The sequence below is a fragment of the Mustela nigripes genome, chromosome 17, assembly GCF_022355385.1.
Source record: "Mustela nigripes isolate SB6536 chromosome 17, MUSNIG.SB6536, whole genome shotgun sequence".
NCBI classification, from domain to species: Eukaryota; Metazoa; Chordata; class Mammalia; order Carnivora; family Mustelidae; genus Mustela; species Mustela nigripes.
This window is the reverse complement of record NC_081573.1, coordinates 6,476,679-6,498,972: the sequence shown is the minus strand read 5'-3', so window position 1 is coordinate 6,498,972 and position 22,294 is coordinate 6,476,679. Positions and strand designations below refer to the sequence as shown.

General features: G+C 53.8%; 1 protein-coding gene across 2 annotated transcripts; it reads left to right on the top strand.

The window, feature by feature from the left end:
* Nucleotides 1–7,517: 7,517 nt before the first annotated feature.
* Nucleotides 7,518–16,305, top strand: SELENOW (selenoprotein W). 2 transcript variants are annotated; one of them, XM_059381850.1, is made up of 6 exons: nucleotides 7,518–7,558; nucleotides 13,718–13,742; nucleotides 13,849–13,902; nucleotides 14,081–14,155; nucleotides 14,252–14,350; nucleotides 15,909–16,305. In XM_059381850.1, the coding sequence occupies exons 1-5, from the start codon at nucleotides 7,533–7,535 to the stop codon at nucleotides 14,330–14,332; spliced, it is 261 nt and encodes an 86-aa protein (XP_059237833.1). In that variant the 5' UTR covers nucleotides 7,518–7,532; the 3' UTR covers nucleotides 14,333–14,350; nucleotides 15,909–16,305. The 2 variants fall into 2 exon arrangements, with proteins under 2 accessions (XP_059237833.1, XP_059237832.1); XM_059381849.1 differs by lacking the exon at nucleotides 7,518–7,558 and adding an exon at nucleotides 11,993–12,245.
* Nucleotides 16,306–22,294: the final 5,989 nt, after the last annotated feature.

The window sequence follows — 22,294 nt, the reverse complement described above, 5'->3', positions numbered from 1 at the left end:
AGTCCGTCCTGCACGTTCCAGACGTTTCCCCCAGGGCGTTGCCATTTTACTTTGTGTCCAGTATCCCCTGTCAGAAAACAGTGTCGTGTTCTGTTAGCCTTTCCCTCTTTTTTGTTGTGGCCCTTGGAGACGTTTCACGGGGACACAGTGTCTATAAAAGCCGAGCAAGCAGTTTATGAAAGAAGTGGGTGGAAGGGAGAGACCAAAGTCAGGGCCCTCACCTCCTCACTTCCTCTCGCATCCTGGGGAACGTCACGGCTTCAAGGAGCGGCTCCTGTTCCGCCCGCATCCCCTTGTGAAAATAAGGAATGTAGTGCAGACAGGAGAGTGGCTGTCCACGCGCCTGGCTGGGGAGGGCGCGGGGGACCGTCCACTGTGGTGAGCAGGAGAGCCACTCCGTGAAGGGAGCCGTAAGCCTTAGCCTCTGACCCCGAAATCCCAGAAACCCATTCGAGAGAGGAAACTCTTAATGGCCAGAGCCAGCCACCAGCTCCTGTGTCAAATAGGGGGGACTTGGGTTCAAGGTCACGCCCCGCAGCCCAGACTCTAGGCAGAGCCCTCCGGAAGCTCGTGCTGCTCCATCGCCTGGGGAAATGCGTCTGTTCCCCTGCGGACGGAACATGGGTCTGTGGCAAAGATACATGGGGGCGGTTTTCTGCACGTAAATTACACTCCGCATCTGAATTTTACATCAAAGGCAGAAAAAATGCTGAACTCTGAGCTCCTGAAGATTTGCAAGCTGAAGGCCACACTCAGGTCTGGAACTTCCTTTGAAACACATAGAACAATAGGGGGGTTAAGTGGACAGACGCCTGGATGCCTCATAAAACAAAGACAGTGACATGTTTTGAAAAGAGCATAGCTGGGCGGGGAGGGGGGCACCTCAGCGCGATGTTGGAGCTCAAGTGTCAGGGCCACAGATTTGTCCCCGGGGTTCCTTCCATGCCCTGCACCTGAAGGTTTCAGTCTGCAACATCCTTTAACCTGCAGTGGGTTCCCCTAAATGGTGAAAGCTCCAGGCACTGCAAAATCTCGATCTGCTTCTGACTGTCCCGACACCAACAAATGAAAGAATGATCAGGAACCTGGATTTGGGAGCTGGTTTCCTGGCTGCGTGACCTTGTGAAGGTTACTCAAGCTTTCTGTGCCTCCGAGGCCCCATCTGCAAAAGGGGCATAATGATACCTCACTGTGCCTTATGACGTGGATTAAGGGAGTCCACCCGGGGAAAGTTCAGAGCACAGAGTTAGCGCTCCCTGAGTGTTTGCTCTTATAACAATGTTAGGGAAAAAAACAAAAAAAAAAATTTAAGTGGAAACTTGCAGTCCGTGCCAAAGACTCCTCACAAACGCTCTTACCTTTTGACCGACTAATTGCTCTCTCGGGAAGGGCCCTAAGGAAGCAGCCAGAAGCTGGGGGAGAGGCACCGTGTGCAGGGATGTTCGGGGGTAGAGTGCGGTGCAGAATGGAAGGAAGCGGCTCATGGCTCCTGCCACGAACCAAGGGGACCGAGGGGGCAGACGTGCAGGTGATAAGCAGCCTCTGTGTCTGTGCAGATGCTTTGTGCAAAGAAGCCCAACTGGATCCAAACCCCTTGGTGCCCAGGGTCTCTCGGGTGGGGGGGATTCCAGGGGATTCTTTCCCCTTCTATTTTCATAATGGGTGAAGCCTTTTTAAAAGCGGAAATTCAGAAGCAGACAGAGCCCTTGATGCAAATAAAGGTGTCTGCTGTTGCGCTGTTTGGGACATTAAAAACAGAAATAGTCCAGACATGCAAGGGCAGGACACGGTTATATACGAGTGGGCTGTCTATACTCAGGCCATTGCTCCGCCATTCGTGAAGAGTCCGCTTTCAGACGAAAGTGCAATGAGCTGGGGAAACACTTAGGATCTGTCTCCCAGAACCGTTCAAGGGGCCAAGAGCACCGCAGGATGTTCACCAATTTGTAGCTGTCTGGAAACACGTGCGCGGAGGAGGACGCTGGAGGCTCTGCCCCCGCAGGTAGATCGTGGGGGGTTCTTCCTCCTTCTGTCATGTTCCTGCACCTCCTCAATTCCTCCCGTGTTGCCCACAGTGGAGGCGCCAGGTGGGCCCGCCTGACCTCCTCCCCTCGCCACAGAGCAGGTGCCAGCAGGTGGACCCCCTCCAGAGACTCGGGGTGGCAGAAGACACCCCCGGGGTCACGACTGGGGCCGGTCATGTTTGCACCCAGCGCTCCCGGCAGTGGTGGCCTCGGGGTTCCATGCTGTTGTCCTGGGAGTCATTCCTGAGGGCCCCACCCAGACTCTGATCCCTGCCCCGCACAACCACGTGTTGCTTTCATACTCAGGGAAATCATGTTTAAAATACTAAGAGATTTCTAAGGTCTGTGTGAGTGTAAACCACTGTGAAGAGCTGACATTTTTGCTGTGTTCATTTGCCAGCAAACGAGATGGTGGCCCAGAGAGGGCAAAGGTTTACCCAAGGCCACACAGACTTGCTGAGAGTCTGAGTCCAGCCAGGACTTTCTCCATTCCCCTTGGAGAGCCCAGCCTTTCTTGAGTGAGGCAGCAGCACAGACAGCTGAGTATGCCTGCACCACTCTGTGCCGTATCTTTTCTACATGTCCACAGAATCTGGGGCGTCGGGTGCAGGGAATGTCGAGTGATGATTGAAAGTCCCATGACCTGAACTCTAGAATGACACTCACAGGAGCCCCCCTGGTCAGAAACCTGGCACCATGATGGATTCCTCCTTTTCCTTCAACAGCAATAATACAATTTTTAAAAGTCCCCAGCCCCATTCAGCCACCTAAGTACTAAGCCAAAATACTGAGTCTTCTCCTGGTAGCTGACATTTGAGCAGAGACCGGAATAAAGTGGGGGGGGGGGGCTTGTGGATATCACAGGGAAAAATTTTCAGGGGCCTGGAACAGTCAGTGCAAAGGCCCTGAGGTTGGGAACTTCACGAAGGGCGAGGGAGACTCCTCTACCTGCAACCAAGTGAACCAAGGAGAGAGCGTGGAAGGTGAGCTCCCTGATGCACCCTGTAGCCAGATTGTGCTGGGCCATAGGGACCACGTGAGAAGAGTCCCTCTGACTGTGGGTGGGGAGCAGATTCTAGGGGGCCAGAGATGCAGCAGGGAACCCAGTGAGAAAGCAACCACTGTAGTCCAAGCGGGAGACGCTGCTGCCAGACCGGTGTGGAATCGGTGAGGTAGAAGCTGCTAGAATCCTGATAGGTTTTGAAGGTGGAGTGCACAGATGGTATGGGTGCGAAGGCCAGAGGGAGATCAAGGATAACACCAAGGATATTCCAGGCAGAACTTTTGGATGGATGGAGGTGCTCTGCAGAGGTGGGAGGGAGGGGGTCAGCTCGCTTGCTGAGACCTGCCGCGGGGGATCCAGGGCAGGGGGTGGATGCCCCTGATGACCGTGCGGGGAGGGGTCTCGTGGCGCCGCCAGTGGTTCTGAGTGAACGTTAACGTCCTCCTCTCTGAGGGACTGGTTTGGACCGTCAAAATGCAGCATCTCCCAAGTTCAAGGGGGAAGCGTGCGGAGATGCGATAGAAACGGTGGCCGCCAGGAGGCGCCAAGAGCCGGCGCCTGGGGCCAGCCGTGGGGGGGTGGGGTGGTTCCCTCGCGACCCTAACTCCAGCGTCGCCCCTACTCAGGACCCCTCAAAGGGCCACACTGCAGTAAGTGGGATAAAAGCTAGACCCAAGTGGGAGGAAGCTGCTGCTTTCCGAATGAGGAGGAGCAGATTCGAGAAGTCTCTGTAAGTCCGCCCAGAGGGTCTCCTGGGGGTCTGCCGGTCAGTGAGCTGAGGCTGGAGGCTCGAAGGTCCAGGTCAGCCGATGAAATTTGATTAACATGTCCACACTGGTCACTAACCCCCACTTGGGCCTGGACCAGGTGGAGAGAGGGAGTGGGGTGAGCAGGGGTCCCAGACCTTGGAGGGGGCGGCCGGATGAGCAGGGTTAAAGGGTGAGAGCCAGCGGGAGGATAGGACGGCCGCCCGTGCGCAGGGATGAGGCCAGAAGCTCGCAGACAGTTGCTGTACAGGTCCCTGTCACTTTGCTGTGGGCAAGGGGCGTCAAGCCTCAAGCCTGACTATCCCACACTGTTCCCCTGCCTGTGTCTTCCCCTATTGCCAGGCGGAGACCTTACCCAGAAACCCAGTGGCCAGCGGTCATCAGTTCACCCCCTCCATCCATCAGTGGGTCTCTCTCTCCATCTGTTGACCCATCCATCGGTCCCCTTCCCCACCCATCGGAGTATCATCCGTGTGCATCGGGATATAAAGAACGCGGGCCCTCCAATTCCATTTACCTGAAGCCCCAGGACACGCCAGACTGATGTGTGGTGATGCAGGTCAGGCTACCGGAAACTGGCAAGGAAGATGCAGGAGCCAACTTCTTGGAAAATGGAAATGATCTGTATCTTGATCCGGGTGGGAAGCCTGCTTCTCCCTCTCCCACTCCCCCTGCTTGTGTTCCCTCTCTCGCTGTCTCTCTTTCTGTTAAATAAATACCCCCCCCCCCAAAAAAAAAGACATACACACACCTCCCATCCCTCATCGCCGTCGTTTCCTAGAAGAAATAATTACTTGGGATCATATTATTATTTTTTTTTCATTTTTTGAAAAGGTTTATTTATGAGCGAGAGAGAGAGAGAGAACATGACCATGGGGGGGAGGGGAAGAGGGAGAGAGAGCACCTGAAGCAGACTCCCAGCGGAGCGTGGAGCCTGATGTGGGGCTTGGTCTCACGACCCCGAGATCATGACCTGAGCTGAAATCAAGAGCTGGGTGCTCAGCTGACTGAGCCGCCCAGGAGCCCTTAAGGATCTTTTAAACTTAAGAATCTTAAGGATCATTTTAAAAATTAGAAAGAAGCTCTGAAGGTACTAAAGTCGCTGAATTGCACGCTCTAAAATGATTAATTCAGAACAAAAAGCTCTGCCTTCCGCTTGGGTCATGGTCTCAGGGTCCTGGGATCAAGCCCCGCATTGGGCTCTCTGCTCAGCAGGGAGCCTGCTTCCTCTTCTCTCTCTGCCTGCCTCTCTGCCTACTTACTTAGGCACTTACTTAGGCACTACTGATTTCTGTCTGTCAAATAAATAAATAAAATCTTTTAAAATTTTTTTAAAAAGCCAAAAAACTCTGTAAGGGGGGGGTAAGTTTGGAGATGAGCGCCTTTGTGTCCCCAGTGAGGACTCTGCTTAGACCAGGTAAGTAATGCGGGAGCCATGGAGGGTTCTGAGCTGCCAGACGTGGGTCTGGCGCCCCCTGGTGGCCTGTAGGGGGACAGGCTGCAGGGGACAGAGGAAGAGGGGAGGACCTGGGGGGAATCTGGAGTCGCGGTTTCAGGTGCCAGTTAGACACCCAATTGTAGGTGCCAAGTAGACAGTTGGTTGCAAAAATCTGGAAATGAGGGGCTGGAGATAGGCATTTGGAATTTGCATTAGACCCCAACTCTGTGCAAACGGCCCCTTGTCTCCCTACCTAGCGCAGTTAGAATTTTCATTTCCTAGAGTGATTCCGGTCAGGTCCCTCAAGCCCAAACACAGTCAAACAACGTGTTAAACTCTGGATCTTACTGACTTTTTCTTCCACATTCTTTCCTCTCCATCAGGGTCCGGCGAGGATCCCCTGTGGGGATGGGGGCCCCAAACCCCCACACCCCTGCACCGCGTTCTGAGGATCGCCAGAAGGGCCTGTAGAGTCCATATCTAGTTGACCGATGACAGCAACATAGTAAGGACACACGGTGGATCGGACAGGTGCTGTCTGGAGGGATCCATCTGCCGCTCCCTCCCAGCAGCGAACATGACGTCACCTGCGCGCAACGCTTTTGCCCGCGGAAGCCCACTAGATCCTCGGAGCTGCAGGCTTTGGCGGAGGGCTGGTACGTGGGCACCATCTGCCTGGCGGGTACTCCAGGCTTCCAGAAGGACAGCAGGTGTCAGCGTGAACCATATTGTTTTGTACAAAGGGCTGAGGCTCGGTGAGCCCACTTATCATTTAGGGAAGTTTTATATCACCGGAGGGAAATGTTTATCAGGCAATTTCCCAGTTGTAAGGCAAGGGCCAAGCTCCCAAGCTCAAAAGCCCAGAAGGTTAGCGCGGGCGGTTCCTTGCACTGCCCCCCCCCCACCCCGCCCCTGCCACGCTGCTCAGAGGCCTGGTGGCAGTGATTGGTTTGGACAAGATAAAAAGCCAGGCAAGACACGGACACCTGGGTGGCTCAGTCAGTTAAGCGTTTGCCTTCACTCAGGTCAATTCCAGGGTGCGGACATCCAGTCCCCCATCCGGCTCCTTGCTCAGCAGGGATCCTGCTTCTCCCTCTGCCCTCCCCTCCCCCTGTTTGTGCTCTTTCTCTATCGCTGACAAATAAATTAAGATCTTAAAAAAAAAAAATAAAATGCCAGATGAGGGAAAGAAAACACAAGATCTAAAAGTAGAGGAAAAAACCCACAAACACTTCCGGAAGAAAACATCGGAGGAAATCTTAGTGGCCCTAGGTTTGACAGAGATACCCTAGGTGTGACACCCAAAAGGGACAAAGCATGATTAAAGCAAAACCAAGTGGGACTTCATCAAAATTAAAATCCTTTGCTCTCCAAAAGATGCTACTGTGAGTCCGGGAGGGCACACCGCCGACTAGGAAAGTGTCTGCAAAACGTTATTTCCAGCAAAGGACTCGGAGCTAGAATATGTAAAGAACTCTTACAAACTAATAACCTAGAAGATCGATAACCCCAGTAAAAAGGGGGCCTCGGCTCATGTGGCTCCCAAGAATGGAGGATACGGGGTCCTCCCCATCTGGGGGGCTTGGGGATGGGGGCAGAGGGAATGAAAAGGAGCCTCCGGGAGGCCCTGACTCCCTGCAGAATGACAGACAGACAGACAGACAGAGGTGGCCTGGCCGCTGGCCTTGCCTGCACCCGGTGTTGAAGACATCGAAGAACAGGCAGGGGTCGGCATGTCATGCTCCAGGGACACATCAGACACAAAGCCTTGAGCAACATCTTCCCTGGGGTCTGGACAGGCAGAGGCTGGGTGTCCTGGACCCTCAGAAGTTCAGGCCTCTTTCACCCCCAGGGCTTTTGGGGTCCCTGAGAACACCACCTGGGCCCCACTCAACCTGACCCCACTTTTCTCATCTTGCCCATAGGTAGCTGGTTCCGTAGCCTGACGCTGGGCTCACCCGGCCTCAGGTGAGTGCCTTTAGGGTGCCCATCTGTGAAATGGGACCATCACAGTTCCTGGCTCTTCAAGGGCAGGATGCTCTCATGAAGGACATAGCCGCTTCCTCATTCTGTTTATAAAACTCGCTGCCCCAGCCCTGCCCGCCACCCTTCCTGGCTTTATTTTCTTTCCCAGAGCCCACGATGCCCCTCACGTAGTACATATTTGTTTCTGTGTCCTGGGTGGGTGGAGTTGTGTGTTGCCGGGGTTGGGGAGGCCACGCCGGCTGGCCTCAGTGACCCTGTGACGTGTGTCGGCGCTTGGGGCCTCATTCTGCAGGATGTGCCTTGTCTGCAGTCATATGTCCCCAGTGAGCTGGATCTTGGGGTGAGCTGCTGAGCCGCTGGCTGGATCGCGTTGTGTGTCTGGAGTGTGGCTGTGTGTCCCCTGTGTGCATGTGGGGGTGGCTGCCCTTGGGTCTGGCACATTTGGTGGCCCCAGCTCAGCTGTGGTCTACAGAGGTCCTGGTGTGCCTTTGGTGTCATTGTGTGGCCGACTGGAGAGGTGTGGGCTGTTGTGTTACTGTGTTTCCGGCTGGGTTGCTGTTTGGTTGGCTGCGCAGTTGTGTACCCGGGTGGGGGGGTGAGTCCTTGTGTGTTACCATTGGTCTATGTGCATGTGTGTGAGAGAGAGGGAGAGTCCCAGCCCCCCAAAGCCACCACTAATTCTTCCGGCCTCCCCAACTTCTGGACAAGAGACCCCTTTGTTCTCAGGGCAGAAGAGGGGGCTGGTGTTCCTTTTCTCTGAAGCTCCTGGCAAGGTCTCAACCCAGAGCCTGGCCAACAAAACACTCAGAGCTTCTGTGCTGTGCCCGGCCACTGGCTGGGTGTGCTGGGAAAGCCGGGGGTCACCAGACCTGTGAGAACTAGAGCGGTAACGGCAGCAGAGAAGGGGGAGCACTGAGGGGACCCCGACCCTGACCCAGGCTCAGGAGACCTTGCTGGAGGACGGTTGTTACAAGATGAGTTTTGGGAAAATCATGACGCATGCAGATCTAAAAGTGAACGTGAGATCGAGGCTGAGCCTCCCCTGTTCAGAGGACGCTCGAAGAACAGACACATTTACAGATCGGGAAGGTTGAAGCCAATATTGGAGGCAGAACATTTGGGGAGGTGCTATGGCCTGAATATTTGTGTCCCCTTCCCCTCCATTAATGTTTGTCGTTTATAAGCCACATGGAGAATTACTGTGCATTGCTTCCACGTATCCGAAATGGACAGGATTATTTTTTTTTAATTTTTATTTATTTGACAGACAGAGATCACAAGTAGGCAGAGAGGCAGGCAGGAGAGAGAGAGGAGGAAGCAGGCTCCCTGCTGAGCAGAGAGCCCAACTCGGGTCTCGATCCCAGGACCCTGGGATCATGACCTGAGCCAAAGGCAGAGGTTTTAACCCACTGAGCCACCCAGGCACCCCAATGGACAGGATTATAAAACAGCCCACAGCTTGGAAGGATTTGTTCTAGGCTGAATGGTGTCCTGCCCCAGATTCATGTATGTTGAGGTCCTAGCCCCCAGGACCTCAGGATGTGATCTTATTTGGAAATAGGTTCTTTGCGGATATAAGTAGTTACGATGAGGTCCTACTGGACTGAGGGGGGGTGTCTCTAATCCAACATGATTTATGTCCTTATAAAATGGGGAAATTTGGAGAGAGAGACACACACAATGCCATGTAAAGATGAAGGCAGAGAGCCAAGTGTCGCTTTTACGAGGAACACCAAGATAGCCAGCAAAACACCACAAGCAAGGAAAAAAGCATGAAGTCTTTCTCCCAGCCCTCAGAGGGAATCAACTTTATGGACACCTTGATCTCCATCTTCTTTCTTTTCTTTTCTTCTTCTTCTTCTTTTTTTTTTTTTTTTAGATTTTTTACTTTATTTTAATTTTTAAAAAATTTTAAACTTTTAAAAAGATTTTATTTATTTTTTTGTCAGAGAGAGACGGAGAGAGTGCAAGCAGGGGAAGCAGCAGGCGAGGGAGAAGCAGGTGCTCTGCTGAGCAAGGAGCCTGTTGCGGGGCTGGATCCCAGAACCCTGGGACGCGACCTCAGTCTAAAGCACTTGCTCAACAACTGAACCACCCAGGCGCCTGGAGATTTTATTTTATTTTCTTTCTTTCTTTCTTCTTCTTCTTTTTTTTTTTTTGGAGATTTTATTTTTAAGTAACCTGTACACCCATCTTTGGGCTCAAACTCACAACCTTGAGATCAAGAGTCCCACGTTCCACAGACTGAGCTAGACAGGCGTCCCTGGATCTCCCAGTTTCCGACCTCTAGAACCGGGAACCAACTCTCAGTGGCTTAAGCCATGTACTCAGTGATGACAGACAAACAAATACAGATGTACTATGCAGAAGGCACAGCTTTCCCCGGAAGCACAATGTTTTCCTTATAATATTGTAACAGAACCACCCTGAGTTCTCTCCTCATGAGTCAGAAACAACACTAGGACAAGGACAAGTTTATTTGCAGCAAATAAGAGGAGATCACGGAGAAGGGCTTCCAAAAGTGACTCCCAAGCAAGGCTCAGTGGGTTCTTTCATGTAGGGTTAGGATGAGTAGTTCATCCTACGTAGAGGCTGGCACAAGATCGCGCTTGCGCTTTAAGGCAACGTGCCGGAACACGAACAAGCGAACATGCGTTGGCTGTTGTGTAAATGAGGCTTGTGCTCCTCTTTGTGTGGAGATTTCAGTATTGTACTTGTCATTTTAGAGATCACTCCATCCTCTGACCATCTGCTCAGGTGTGAGTCTGGGGAGCTTAACCCCACCCCAGGGTGGTCTGGGGGGTCTGGAAGTCTTTTTAGGTCAGTTGCTATGGCTGGTGGAGTGGCTCTGCTTTCCATCTGCCAGAGTTAAGAGACAAGCTGAAAAGAGGAGCTTAAGAGAAAATGTGGAACAAAGGTCGATGCGTACCAGCAGGTGGGCAGTCAAGGTCAGGTCTGGGGGTCTAGCTGGCCACAGACAGTACATTGGAGCTGATTACTGTCGATGAGCCAGACTCGGGCAGCAGGAGAGGGTAGAAACCAGCACGTGCCAAGCCGGAGAAGGAGGAAAGCAGGGGAGGTCTGAGATGGGACTGCGGTGATTCGACGTGGCTAGGGCACTGGGAGATGGGGCAAGGAGGGAAGGATGGGACCAGACAAGGGCAGACGGTGCCAAGATTTGGGTTTTTGTTCTGACGGCTCTGGAAGATCTCTGTTTAGGGGCCATTGATTGCACACAGCCCTGTTGGGTGCTCTATATCCCAGGCTTATTATTATCCTTCCAAGACCAGGGGGATCAGAAGTCACACAACAGAGGGGGAGTGGAACTTGAACCTTGTCTGCCATCCACCCTGAGCCAGGGTTATAGCAAGCGAGGACCAAGGACCAGGAGGCAGAGACAGAAGCGGGGGCAGGAAGATCTCCGCCGATTTGGTCTCTACTGAGCCTTCCACAAGTGCCATATACCCACTCACCAACCCCCTCATGTCCTCCAGCCGGCAGGCTAAATCACTCTCAGTAGGGAAGGGATTTTGTCTATATTTTTGATGAAGTTCTAGAACCTAGGTGAGGTTCGGTGGGCTGAGGTCCGGAGCCGATGACCGAGAAAGAATTCTTGAGACATCTTTGGTGCAAAATGGTGGTTTATTAAAGCACAGGGACGACCCGTGGGCAGGAAGAGCTGCTGCCCCGGGTTGTGAGGGATGGCAGGTTATATACCTTGTGGTTGGGGGAAGGTGAGGGGAAGGGAGGTTTCAACGGAGTTTTCATATGTTAAAGAGGGCCTACAAGGTGCAGGGCGGGGTGGGGGGGGCTTGCCCTTGTGGCTTGATCAATGTCGTCTTAGGTCAGCCATTAACATCAAGATAGTTGGGAGATTCTTGGTGGGGTGTTATGATCCTGATATCATTTACCTTCCCTTCTACCTCTGCCTCCACCAGTTTCCTTTATGATGGGGAGGGAGTCATCAGGGCTTGAGGAACTGAGAGTTATTTGCCTCTGGAAATTTGTGCTATTGATAAGGTAACCTCCCTGTTTGTAGATCTCCAGGACATTTGTAGAGCAAGGGAGATTCCGGTCTTGCAGGATTGTGATCTCTGCAAGTTAACTATTTGTTTATCGTTTATGGCAGTCAGGGGTGCCTGAGGAATGCTACACATATTATGGAGGAGAGCGGGTGTGTGGGGGGGTGCAAGGCGCCAGCTTTTGCTCTGTCCTCAGCCAGCCTCCTGCTCCCTCATCATTTTCATCCAGGGCTGCAGGTGGGTCCGCACTACATATTTGGTAAATGAATGAGTCATCCCTGTAGGCGATTACACCCATCTTCCGCACAGAGAAACTGAGGCTCGGAGAGGCGCCCACGCTCTAATTAATCCCTTAGCTAGGTGCCCGCTTCCAGCACTTTCCTGAACCCCCTCGCCTCGCGGCTCAGGCGGCGCCCAGTCCAGCGGCCCTGCTCGCATCAGGCAGCGGCGACCCTGTAGCGCTCGCAGGAAACCTGGGCCTCCCCGGCGCGCCCCTGCGCACCCCCAGTGCTTTCGGGCTCGGTCCTCCCACCCTCTCCCAGGCAGAAAAGGGGCCCGAGAGCCCCCCCTCCCGGCCCACACTGGAAAACCACCACCTTCCTTGGCAATTCCGTTTTCTTTACGGATCCGCCGGTCCGAACCCCGCCCCGCGGGGCTGTACCATTCCGGCCCGGAGGGGGGGCCGGGAGGGGTCGCGCAGAGGCTTCCCCTGGGGCTCCTGTCGGACGCGGCCCGACCCCAGCGGGGGAAGGGAAGGGGCTGTGTGGGGTCTCAGGGTGGCGGGTCACAGGGTCCCTGCACTCCCGCCGTGGGGGCCCGTCGGCCCCCGCCGTCCCCGCTCCCCCCCCCGCGTTGGTTCGCGCCGTGGAAAGCGGAGTAACAACCTTTGTGCAGAGGTCCGGGAGCCGCCGAGTGCGTCCGTCCCAGCCGCAGGTGGGTCGCAGTCCGCGTCCCGCCCATGCTGCGGTCCCCAGCCATGGCCCTCGCCATCCGAGTCGTTTATTGGTAAGCACGATGGCCGGGGGCCCCCTCCGCGTCCCCCGCCCGCACCCCTCCTCGGCCCGACGGTGCTGGGCCCTGGGGGCTGGGGGCTGGACCCACGGGGGCTCCCTGCCCGACAAAAGGGGTTCCCTGCGGGTGGGGTGGGTGTGAGGGGACTGGCGCGAAGGAAGGGCGTTGGTCCACCTCCCGGGTCCGTGGCGTTCAGGACAGCTCAGGTTTCCGAAGGTGGAACCGAGACACGTCTGAGGCTATTTAAGACACTCGACTCCGGGGGGGCTCCGTTTGCGGAGCTGGGGGTGGAGGTCACCTTTGTAACGGGAGCGGAACCTCTGCACGTTTAGGGTTCCCCTCCCCCAGTACCATGAATAGTCATGGGGTGGGGACGGCGAGAGTCGGGAAGGTTCGAGAAGCGTGGGTTTGAAAGGAATGAAGACGGTGGGTGCCCATCGTTAGTAATCCTCCTCCCTTTCGGGCCTGGGTTTCCCCATCTGCAGAGAGAGAGAGAGAGAGAGAGAGAGAGAGTGATCTTGGTAGGGCCCGCGGAAGGGAGTGCATGTTTGATCCAGCTTCCTCGCTAGCGTGAAAACGTCCCGAGTGGACAGGGCATTTTCTCGTTGACTGCTCCTTACACACACACACCCCCGCCCCAATTGCATAGGCAGGCCTGCCTGTGGGCGCCTAGTAAATGCACGTTCCGCACATTTCTCCTCCCAGAGAGTGCTTGCAGGAGAGTATTAGCTCTGCCTTCGTTATAGGGGAGGGTGGGGGTGGGTCATGTCCCGGGGGTGTGTCATGTCCCAGCGTGAGTCAAATGCCCTGGGACAGCTTCTGGTTTTGAAAGGCTGAGATCTGCTGGCCCCGGGCCCATTAGAAATGTCCCCTCACCCTCCGGAAAACAGAGAGAGGAGTGATTTTGAGGCCCCCAGGAGGCCTGTGCCAGACTCCACTCCTGAAATAGCCTGCTGTGGGGGTTGGGGAGGCGTTTGGATTCCAGCCTCAGGGCTGGGAGGACCTGGGGATCCAGGAGTGAAGGTTTTCAGGACACCTCCTTGGGCTGTGGGTGGGGATGCTGTTTCTCTGGTTCTCATCCTAACCCGTTTTCTGTTTCCCTTCCTTCCGCCTGTGTCTCATACTTGTGGTCTCTCCTTGTCACTCCCTTGCTCTGCGCCCCCTCTCTGTTGCTTGGCTCCTCTGTTGGGTGTCGGTTTTCTGTGTGTGTGGGTGTCTGCCTCCTGTTCCTGTCCCTGTGCCGTTGTCAACATTTTCTGTGTGTCTGTCCTCTCCTCTGTCTGTCCCCTCTTTGGCTTTGTCGTCTGTCTGCGTTCCTCTTCATGTCTTTCTGGGCCCCCTTCCATTTCCCTTTGTGTCTCCGTCTGCCACCCACCTGCCTCTCCCCCCCACTTCCTTCCTCTTCTGGATCCCCACCGTCTCCCTCTCTCCCCTGGAACCCACTCTCTTGGACTCCCTCCCACCAGTGGCGCTTGAGGCTACAAGTCCAAGGTAAGCAGACTGGCCAGCCCCAGGGTGGCCCTGGGAGATGAGGGAGGAGGGCAAGCCGGCGTGGCCCCTGTTGACCCCCGTTTTCACCCCCGCACCTCCTTTGCAGTATCTTCAACTCAAGAAGAAGTTAGAAGATGAGTTCCCGGGATGCCTGGACATCGTGAGTCTTGGTGGTGGGGAGGAGAATCAGAGATGGGTCTCCTGGTGTGTCCCTCAGCCCTGAGGGGGTCGGGATCCCAGTATCTCAGGTGGCTCGGGCTGGCCCCACCCTTCACCCCATAGGTGCAGGTGTCCCCAGGTGGGCCGCTCCACCCCTCCAACGTCATCTCTCTCCCTAGTGCGGCGAGGGGACTCCCCAGGCCACCGGCTTCTTTGAAGTGATGGTAGCTGGGAAGTTGGTTCACTCCAAGAAGGTATGGCTGGCTGTTTGTCCGTCCATCTTTCTCGTCTTATTCTCAGGCTGGCTGGGCATTGGGATCTCACTGCTTCCCTCTTCTTCCACTCCCCAGAGAGGTGATGGCTACGTGGACACAGAGAGCAAGTTTCTGAAGCTGGTAGCCGCTGTCAAGGCTGCCTTGGCTCAGGGCTAATGTGCCCTGAAGGCAGAGGTGAGGGGGTCCCGGCTCGTACACACTGCGGTCCACATACCCCGAACCTAAGACTCGTTTCTAACCTGATACCATCCAGAATGGGTAGCATTGTCTGTATTATTCTCTAGATCACGGAACTGCTTTTCAGGACTTCCTGAGCCTGATTTCCCGTTTCCAAGTCAGTGTGTTCCAGATGAGCCCCAACTGCCAAAACTGGACACCCCATGCTAGCCCACTCCAGAACCAGGTTCTGGCTCCTGACGGCCGAGAGCCTGGAAGCACTCTCCCATTCTCTCTCTTTGAGCATCCCCGCCTTCCGTCAGTAAACAGTAGACCCAATTTCCTGTCCCCAGGAAACTTGGGTCCAGAAAACTGGTTTTCAAATGCTTGAAACTCACGTTCCATTTCCTAGAGTTCTTTAGCAGAGCAGAGTGAGGTCACCTTGGCTGTGAACTTGAACACGAAGATTGAATTAATACGATACAGAGCAGCATCTTGCCTCCTGTGCAGCTCTGAGATGAAGCTCCGCTAAACAGAGAAAGTCAAGAATTATGTAATTCCAAAGCGGCTTGAGCTGACTCAGTTATGTGCTGGCAGCTGTGAGGGTGGGGGCGGGGCTTTCAGTTCTTCAAGCTGGAAGTGGGAATTGACAGGTGGCCCCTGACATCAGCCCGGGGTTGCCTGGGGTTCCAGGGAGGGCCGTCAGTGGATGCTTTCCTCCCACATGAGCAAACATGGGACTTACGTTGGGGAAAGGAGAGAGGGAGCATTGGGTCTTGTTTGCATGTTTTGTGTGTGCAGTTTCTGGGGTCCCTGAGACCACCCTCGGGTTCAGGGATTCGCTAGAAGGACACTCGGGACTCACCAAGTTACACGGGTGGTACGATGATCATAGCAGCAGGGTAGCCGTGAAAGTCAGTGAAGAGCAGAAGTATGGGGTGGCATCAGGACTCCTCATTGTCCCCATGGTCGGAGTATCACCACAGGGAAGCTCGCCCTCCGTGGTTGACCTTGGCCTCTGGCCCCTCCAGAAGCAGGAGCGGTTATCTTGTGGTCCAAGGCTCCCCCGCTTTAAATCATGTCATTAGCATAGCTGGGCACCGTAGCCCAAGACCCCAGGTGAACTGGGATGTCACCCAGGCAGGACATTCCATTCCCAGTGCTTTGAGATCCTCCCCCGGCTCCCGGGAGCTGGTGGCCAGGTGGGTCCTGCGGGTTGGGAGCCATGAAGAGGTCTTTCTGGGGCTTGCAGCTGGCACAGGCATCCCCAAACCCCATTTCAGTAGGCAGCTTGTCTGGAGAGCTGTGTCCCCGTGGGGCACAGGTGACAGGTGTACTCTCCTGCTAGTGGCTGCCCAGCAGCACATCCCCACCCCCAAATTTATTAAGAACGAAGTCTTGGCCCACCTTCCCCGTTGGATTACAGCTTCTCTCTCATGGGCATTGTTGTCTTCGTGCGTCAGTTTCTCCCTGGGACTGCATTTTTCCCCTCACTTGTCTGTCTTCCTTTATCATGGGGTCCCCACTGGTCTTGGTCCCTGTAAACTCACCCCTCCCCCACCTCTTCTCCGCACAGTCCAGTGACCTTGGCCCAGCCCCTGCTGGCAGACGCTTCATGACGGGAAGGACTGAAATGTCTTGTGGACGCCTGGTCTTTCCCTGATGTCCCTGCGGCCGCTGAGTGGAGGCTGAGACTGACGCCCCTGGTCCTTGCCTGTGTGTGTTTGTGTGTGTGTGTGTGGCACACGTGTGCCCCCCCAGGAGTGTAACTTCGCACTCTGCCTTGCTCCTTCCTCTCCCCACCCTTTCCCTGCATCCCCCAGCCCCCTGGCTACTCTCTGGCATTTGGGGTGGTCCTGCTCCTGGCTTCCTTCTTGGGGGGTGGTGGCGAGAGAGAGATCCAGGTGAGTGAGTTGCAGATTTCGGCAGACTTGTCTGTGGTTCACTGTTCATTAAACATTGGGTGAGTTTAATGGAACGTTTCTGCGAGTTTCCATTTTGCTCGTGGAACCTGGGCATCAGTGTGTGAGCTTGAGGTGGGTGGTGGGGGGCACTGATGGCAGCCCATGATGACGGGGCTCCCATGAGAGCCAGGGCGCGCCCCCCTCCTCCGCATCTGGGTGGGTTGGTGACTCCAGCAGCCATGGGACAGAAAGCAGGGGAGTCCTGGGACAGCAGAGCCGGCTTTGGTCACCACCTTCAGAGCCCAGAGAGCGCTTCCCATGCTCTGTTCTGTTGGCTCTTCGAGTGAGTCACAGCACTGAGCCGACTGGCTAGGGGACTGGGATCCTAAGTGGGCTATCGCCCTTGACAGTGGAATTAGGAATTGGTTAAGTTGGATTAGCCCCTGGTAGAGAAAGGTGAGCGGATGTCGTTGGTGGACGAAGCTTGCTGAGGACCCCATGGTCAGCTGTCATTCTGTCTCCGTGCTGGGTTGGGTGTTAGGGCCACTTGGGGAGTTGGAGACTCGGGTACCCCTTGGACCACAGCATTGGGACTGTCGGGGATTGGGGGGGGGCAGTGATCAGGAGTCTCAAGCCCACTTGGGAGCTCCTTCTGGGCCTGGACCATTTATAAGACCCACAGGGAGGCTGGCCCTCCAGTCTCGCTTCAAACAGACCACCCACTTGATATCTTGGAACCCCTTTCACGGAGGCCCGTTTCTATCTTAAATGTTTGTACATGTCCTGGAAAAATGAAATCACCAAAACACGCAAACAAAATTTCATTTGTGTACCATGCACCAGGATCTTTGCAAAAGCCCCCCAAACAAGGATGATGCTGTTCTGTCCGCTCCAACGCCTTGTTGTGGGCGGACAGAGTGGGAGCTCTGGCAATTCTGTGAACCCAACTCTGGATCGTGCTGAAGCAGAGGGGTCACACCGAATTAAGCTCAATTCTTCTCTCAGGTCGTCTGAGCCGGGCCATCGGGTGGCACGGGCGAGGTGAGGACACCCACCCCACTAGATGCCACAAAAAAGCATCTAGATGCAAACATCCCATTCTATGAGGCTGTTGATTTGGAGACACCCACGAAACCGCATTCGGGACTGGTCACGGGCTGGAGACCAGAGGAACAGAGCTGGAGAAACAGAAGAGATCACAGTCCAACGAATGTTACTCTTTACCTTTAAAAATAGCTTTATTGAGATACAACGCATACCATACAACTCATTCCCCCTTCTTTTTAAAAAAAGATTTTGTTAGAGAGAGAGGGTGAGGGGCAGGCAGAGCTCGAGAAGCAGGCTCCCCGCTGAGCAAGGAGCCCAATGTGGGACTCGATCCCAGGACCCCGAGATCACGACCTGAGCTGAGGGCAGACGCTGGCTCACTGAGCCACCCAGGTGGCCCTACTCACCCCTTTGAAAGTGTCTTAATTTGACGGTTTTACTAAATTCACAGATAAAAGCAATCAGCACCCACCATCTGAGAACATGGGCACCACGGAGGGAAGCCCCTCCCCTCCCCGCCGCGAGCATCCAGTAATTTGCTTTCCGGTTCTGGGGATGTTCCTAGTCCCAAGATGTCCTATCAACGGAATCGGGCAAGGCTTTGCCTTTTGTGTCTTGCTGCTTTCGCTTTAGTTTAGCGTTTTCGAGGTTCATCCCTTAGTAGCATGGGTCAGCATTTCTTTTCGCGGCTGAATAATATTCCGCTGTAGGGACCGCCCCTTTTTGTTTGTCCGCTCCTCCGCCGATGGGCACTTAGCTTTTTTCCAGACTTTTTGGCCCCTGTGAATGAATCCTGCCCCCGAGACCACGAGCTCACAGGGGTGTGTCTGAACTGCCTTCGGTTCCTTTGTGCGGACGCCTAGAAGTGAGATTGCAGGGTCAATGGCAATGGTATTTTACAACCTCCGTGGTGGCGGGTCACACACAGACCCTTAGATTCCCTCGGGACTGGGGAGCTCTTAATGCCTTTGGAAGGATGGAGAGCACTTGCCTCAACTCAGATACAGTGCTCATCGGGTGAACTCTCAGACCTGAGCCTCTCACTCCAGAGACACCGTGGTTCTTGTCTGAAGTCAATGCCAATGGCTCACGAGGCTGTGCCTGTGTTGCGCGGGTCTGTTTGCCGCGGTATCCGGGAGAAGTCACAGGACAACCGCCAACAACAGCGACGAGAAAGAGTGCTCCACACCCCTGAGCAGGTCTTCATTTCTAACGATCCCGGTGCTTTTCTTAGGAAGCAATTCTTTGTGGTTGAGGTCTAAGCCAGGTCAAGACAGATCACAGAAAGTGGGCAGCTAAGACTTGTTGGAGCCTGACCTCGACCCCGTCTGCCTGCTCGGCTCATATTGGGGGCTGCCTGGTGACACCACCCGCAGCTCTCACTTCTCCATTTGGCTTAGTGTTGTGCTGCCAACCGGCAATTGGTCTTTCAAGCGAGACGTCCGATGGGTGAGGCCACGCTGGGTTATGCTTCAGCGGAAACAAAGCAAACCCAGGTCTCAGCAGATGAACACAACCGAAGCAAAGTCCTCTCCAGGGCAGCCGTCCTCTGTGCGTGCATTCCGTGGTCTGGAGAGGCACTGTCCAGCAGAATTTTCTGTGAGGATGGACCTTTCCGTGCAACACTTAGTGGCGGGCCGCAGGGTGCTTTCGGGCACGTGAGATGTGGCAAGTGTCACTGAGGAGTTCAGTGTGTTATTTTATTTACTTAAATTTACTCAGGGGCGGCTGAGTGGAGCAGTCCGTTAAGCATCCCACTCTTGGTTTCAGCTGGAGCGGTGGTCTTGGGGTAGTGGGGTCGAGCCCCTCATCTGCCTCTGTGCTGAGCGTGGAACCCGCTTAAGTTCTCTCTCTCCTTCTTCCTCTGCCCCTCTACCTGGTGCATGCTCTAGCTCTAATAAGTAAATCTTAAAAAAAAAAAAAAAAAAAAAAAAAAAAAATTAAAAACAAAAACAAATGGCATCTGCGAGGGGTAACCTAATTTAAAAAAAAAAAAAGATTTTATTTATTTATTTGAGAGAGAGAGAGAGAGAGAGCGCAGGCACAGAGGGAGAGGGAGAAGCTGACTCCCCACTGGGCAGAGACCCCTGAGGTAAGGCTGGATCTCAGGAGCCTGAGATCATGACCTGAGCTGAAGGCAGACGCTTAACGGACTGAGCCACCCAGTTTGGTTCCCTTATAGAGCAATTGCAGATCTAAACTTTTGGAGAGCCCTGTCGCTGCCTCTAACCCCACAGCATCCTCAGCGCACCTGCCCGGGAAAGAGCGGAGAGGCCCACGCACCGGCTCTTAAAGGCGTCAGCCAGGAAGTGACGCACATCCCCTCTCCTCGCAGCCCATTGGCCAGAACAGGCGCACGGCCCCGCCCATCTGTCCCTCCGGGCTGGGTACTGCAGTCTTCTTGTATTCAGGAAGGGGAGGTGAGCCTGAATAATCGGTGAGCGCTAGAAATATCTGCCCCGGTCCTTTTATTTTAAGTTTATCTTGTGCCTGGGAGGGAAAGTGCCATGGTCCTATTTTTGCTAAACTGGGACAATTCACACCTTCAAGAAAATAAAAGGAGGCAGCCGGGAAGGTCCCTCCTTTCCTGAACGGGGAGACACAGTGAATTCTTGTCCAACAGCGACTCCGTGTGGCCATCTTGAGAACTGCACCCCTATCATTCCGGGTAACCAGAGCATCATCCACATGGAATCCCTTCTGGTCATTGAGACTCGTCTAGCGGAGCGAGTCACCATTTTCGGTGTAGTGACATGACCCTTTTCAAATAAATACGGAAGAGGGAAAAATATATCATCTCTTCTTTCTCTGGCCCCTTCCATTTAGTCTACGACCGATCCCAGCTTCAATACTTGCTGGCCATGGGACCTCAGACAAGTGTCTTTATCTCTCAGGGTGATGATTTAGTGGAAGGAGGAGGCGAGGGAAATGGGAATGTGGGGTCCAGGCAACCCCAGGGGGAGGCTGGGCGTCACCAGGGTCAAGTGCAAAATGGGAGAGTCTGCCCTCCGTGCTTCTGAAGCCTCTTCCCTCTGACTCAGAGAACTGCCTGTCTTGCCTCCCTGCCCTTCCTGACTTTTCTCCATCTGGGAAAGACTGAACTCTCCTCTCCCATCAGCCCCACCTCCACGTGGCTCCACGTTACAGCGCCTCATGCCGGGAAGTTCCTCCCACCTTAAAAAAAACATATATATATTTTAACTTCAAGGATATTTACTGGGGCACCTGGCTGGCTCAGCCCATAGAGCCTTCGACTCTCTCTCTCTCCCTCGTTGTTTTTTTTTTTTTAAGATTTTATTTATTTATTTGACAGAGAGAGAGAGAGAGAGATCACAGGCAGGCAGAGAGGCAGGCAGAGAGAGAGAGAGAGGAGGAAGCAAGCTCCCTGCCGAGCAGAGAGCCTGATGCAGGCCTCGATCCCAGGACCCTGAGACCATGACCTGAGCTGAAGGCAGAAGCTCAACGCACTGTGCCACCCAGGCACCCAAGACTTTGACTCTTGATCTCAGGGTGGTGAGTTCAAGCCCCAAGTTGGGGGTGGAGCCTACTTAAAAGAAATTCAAGGCCATGTATTTTTTTTTTTTTTTAAGATTTTGTTTATAGACAGACAGAGATCACAAGTAGGCAGAGAGGCAGGCAAAGAGAGAGGGGGAAGCAGGCTTCCTGCTGAGCACGGGGCTCAATCCCAGGACCCCGAGATCATGGCTTGAGCTGAAGGCAGAGGCTTTAATCTACTGAACCACCCAGGGGCCCCAAGGCCATGTATAGTTAAGAACTCTTGAGGTTGGTGGTCAACTCAACAATGGGATTCAGGTTTCAGAATCGTTCTCTCTATTCTCTTTTCTTTAGTTTGTTGAGTTTTTATGTACTTGCTGTTTTGCCTTATGACGGCAAGATGGCCATTGCAGCTCCAAGCATCACATCTGTGTCCAAAACAGGAAGGAAGAGGAAGACATCCTGCCAGTACACTTTTTTTTTTTTGTACCTGTCCCCCCCCTCAATTTTTTGAATCAAGGTAAAATACACATAACCCAAAATTTACCATTTTGACCATCTTAAGGTACACGATCGATTGGGTAACATTTAATATATTTCCAATCATGAGCAAATATCACTAATTTCCAGTTCCAGAACATTTCTTCACTCCAAAAAGAAACTGAACCCAGTAAACACCCACCCCTCAATCCTTCCTCCCTCCCAATTGATTGGCACCCACCAATCTGCTTTATAGATATGCCTATTCTGCGGGCCCCTGGGTGGCTCATTTAGCTGAGTACCTGTGTTCATGCAAGTTAAATGCATATTCCTAATTGAAACAAGCCAATCTGAAAAGGCTACGTGCAGTGTGAGTCCAACTACAAGACATTCTGGGAGAGGAAGAGCCATGGACACAGTAGAGTGATCAGAGTTTTCCAGGTACCAGTGGAGCACAGAGGACTTCGAGGGCAGTGAGGGCATTGCAGTGGGGAATACGTGTAGGGTATTGTAGGGCACTGGAATGGCGGATACCTGTCATTATTTGCCAAAACCCACAGAATGCACAACACCAAGAATGAACCCTAATGTAAATTGTGTACTCTGGGTGACAACATGTCAATAGAATTTCACTGATTGCCACAGAAGTACCACTATCGTAGGTGTCGATTTGGGGGAGACTGTGCGTGCATGAAGGCAGGTGGTTGGTATACAGGAACTCCCTGAGTTTTCTGCTCTCCTTTGCTGTGAACCTACAACTGCTCAGAAAAAAACAAGGTCTTTAAAAAAGATTTTATTTATTTATTTGTCAGACAGAGCGAACACAAGCAGCAGGCAGAGGGAGAAGCAGGCTCCCTGCTGAGCCGAGAGCCCAACTCAGGGCTCGATCCCAGGACCCCAGGATCATGACCTGAGCCAAAGGCTGAGCCACCCAGTTGCCCCCAAGGTAGCTTAATTCTAACATGCCTTCTTTAGCTATTTGTTTACACTGAACTACAGTTTCCACAAGAAAGGCGAGAGGAATACATAATTCTTC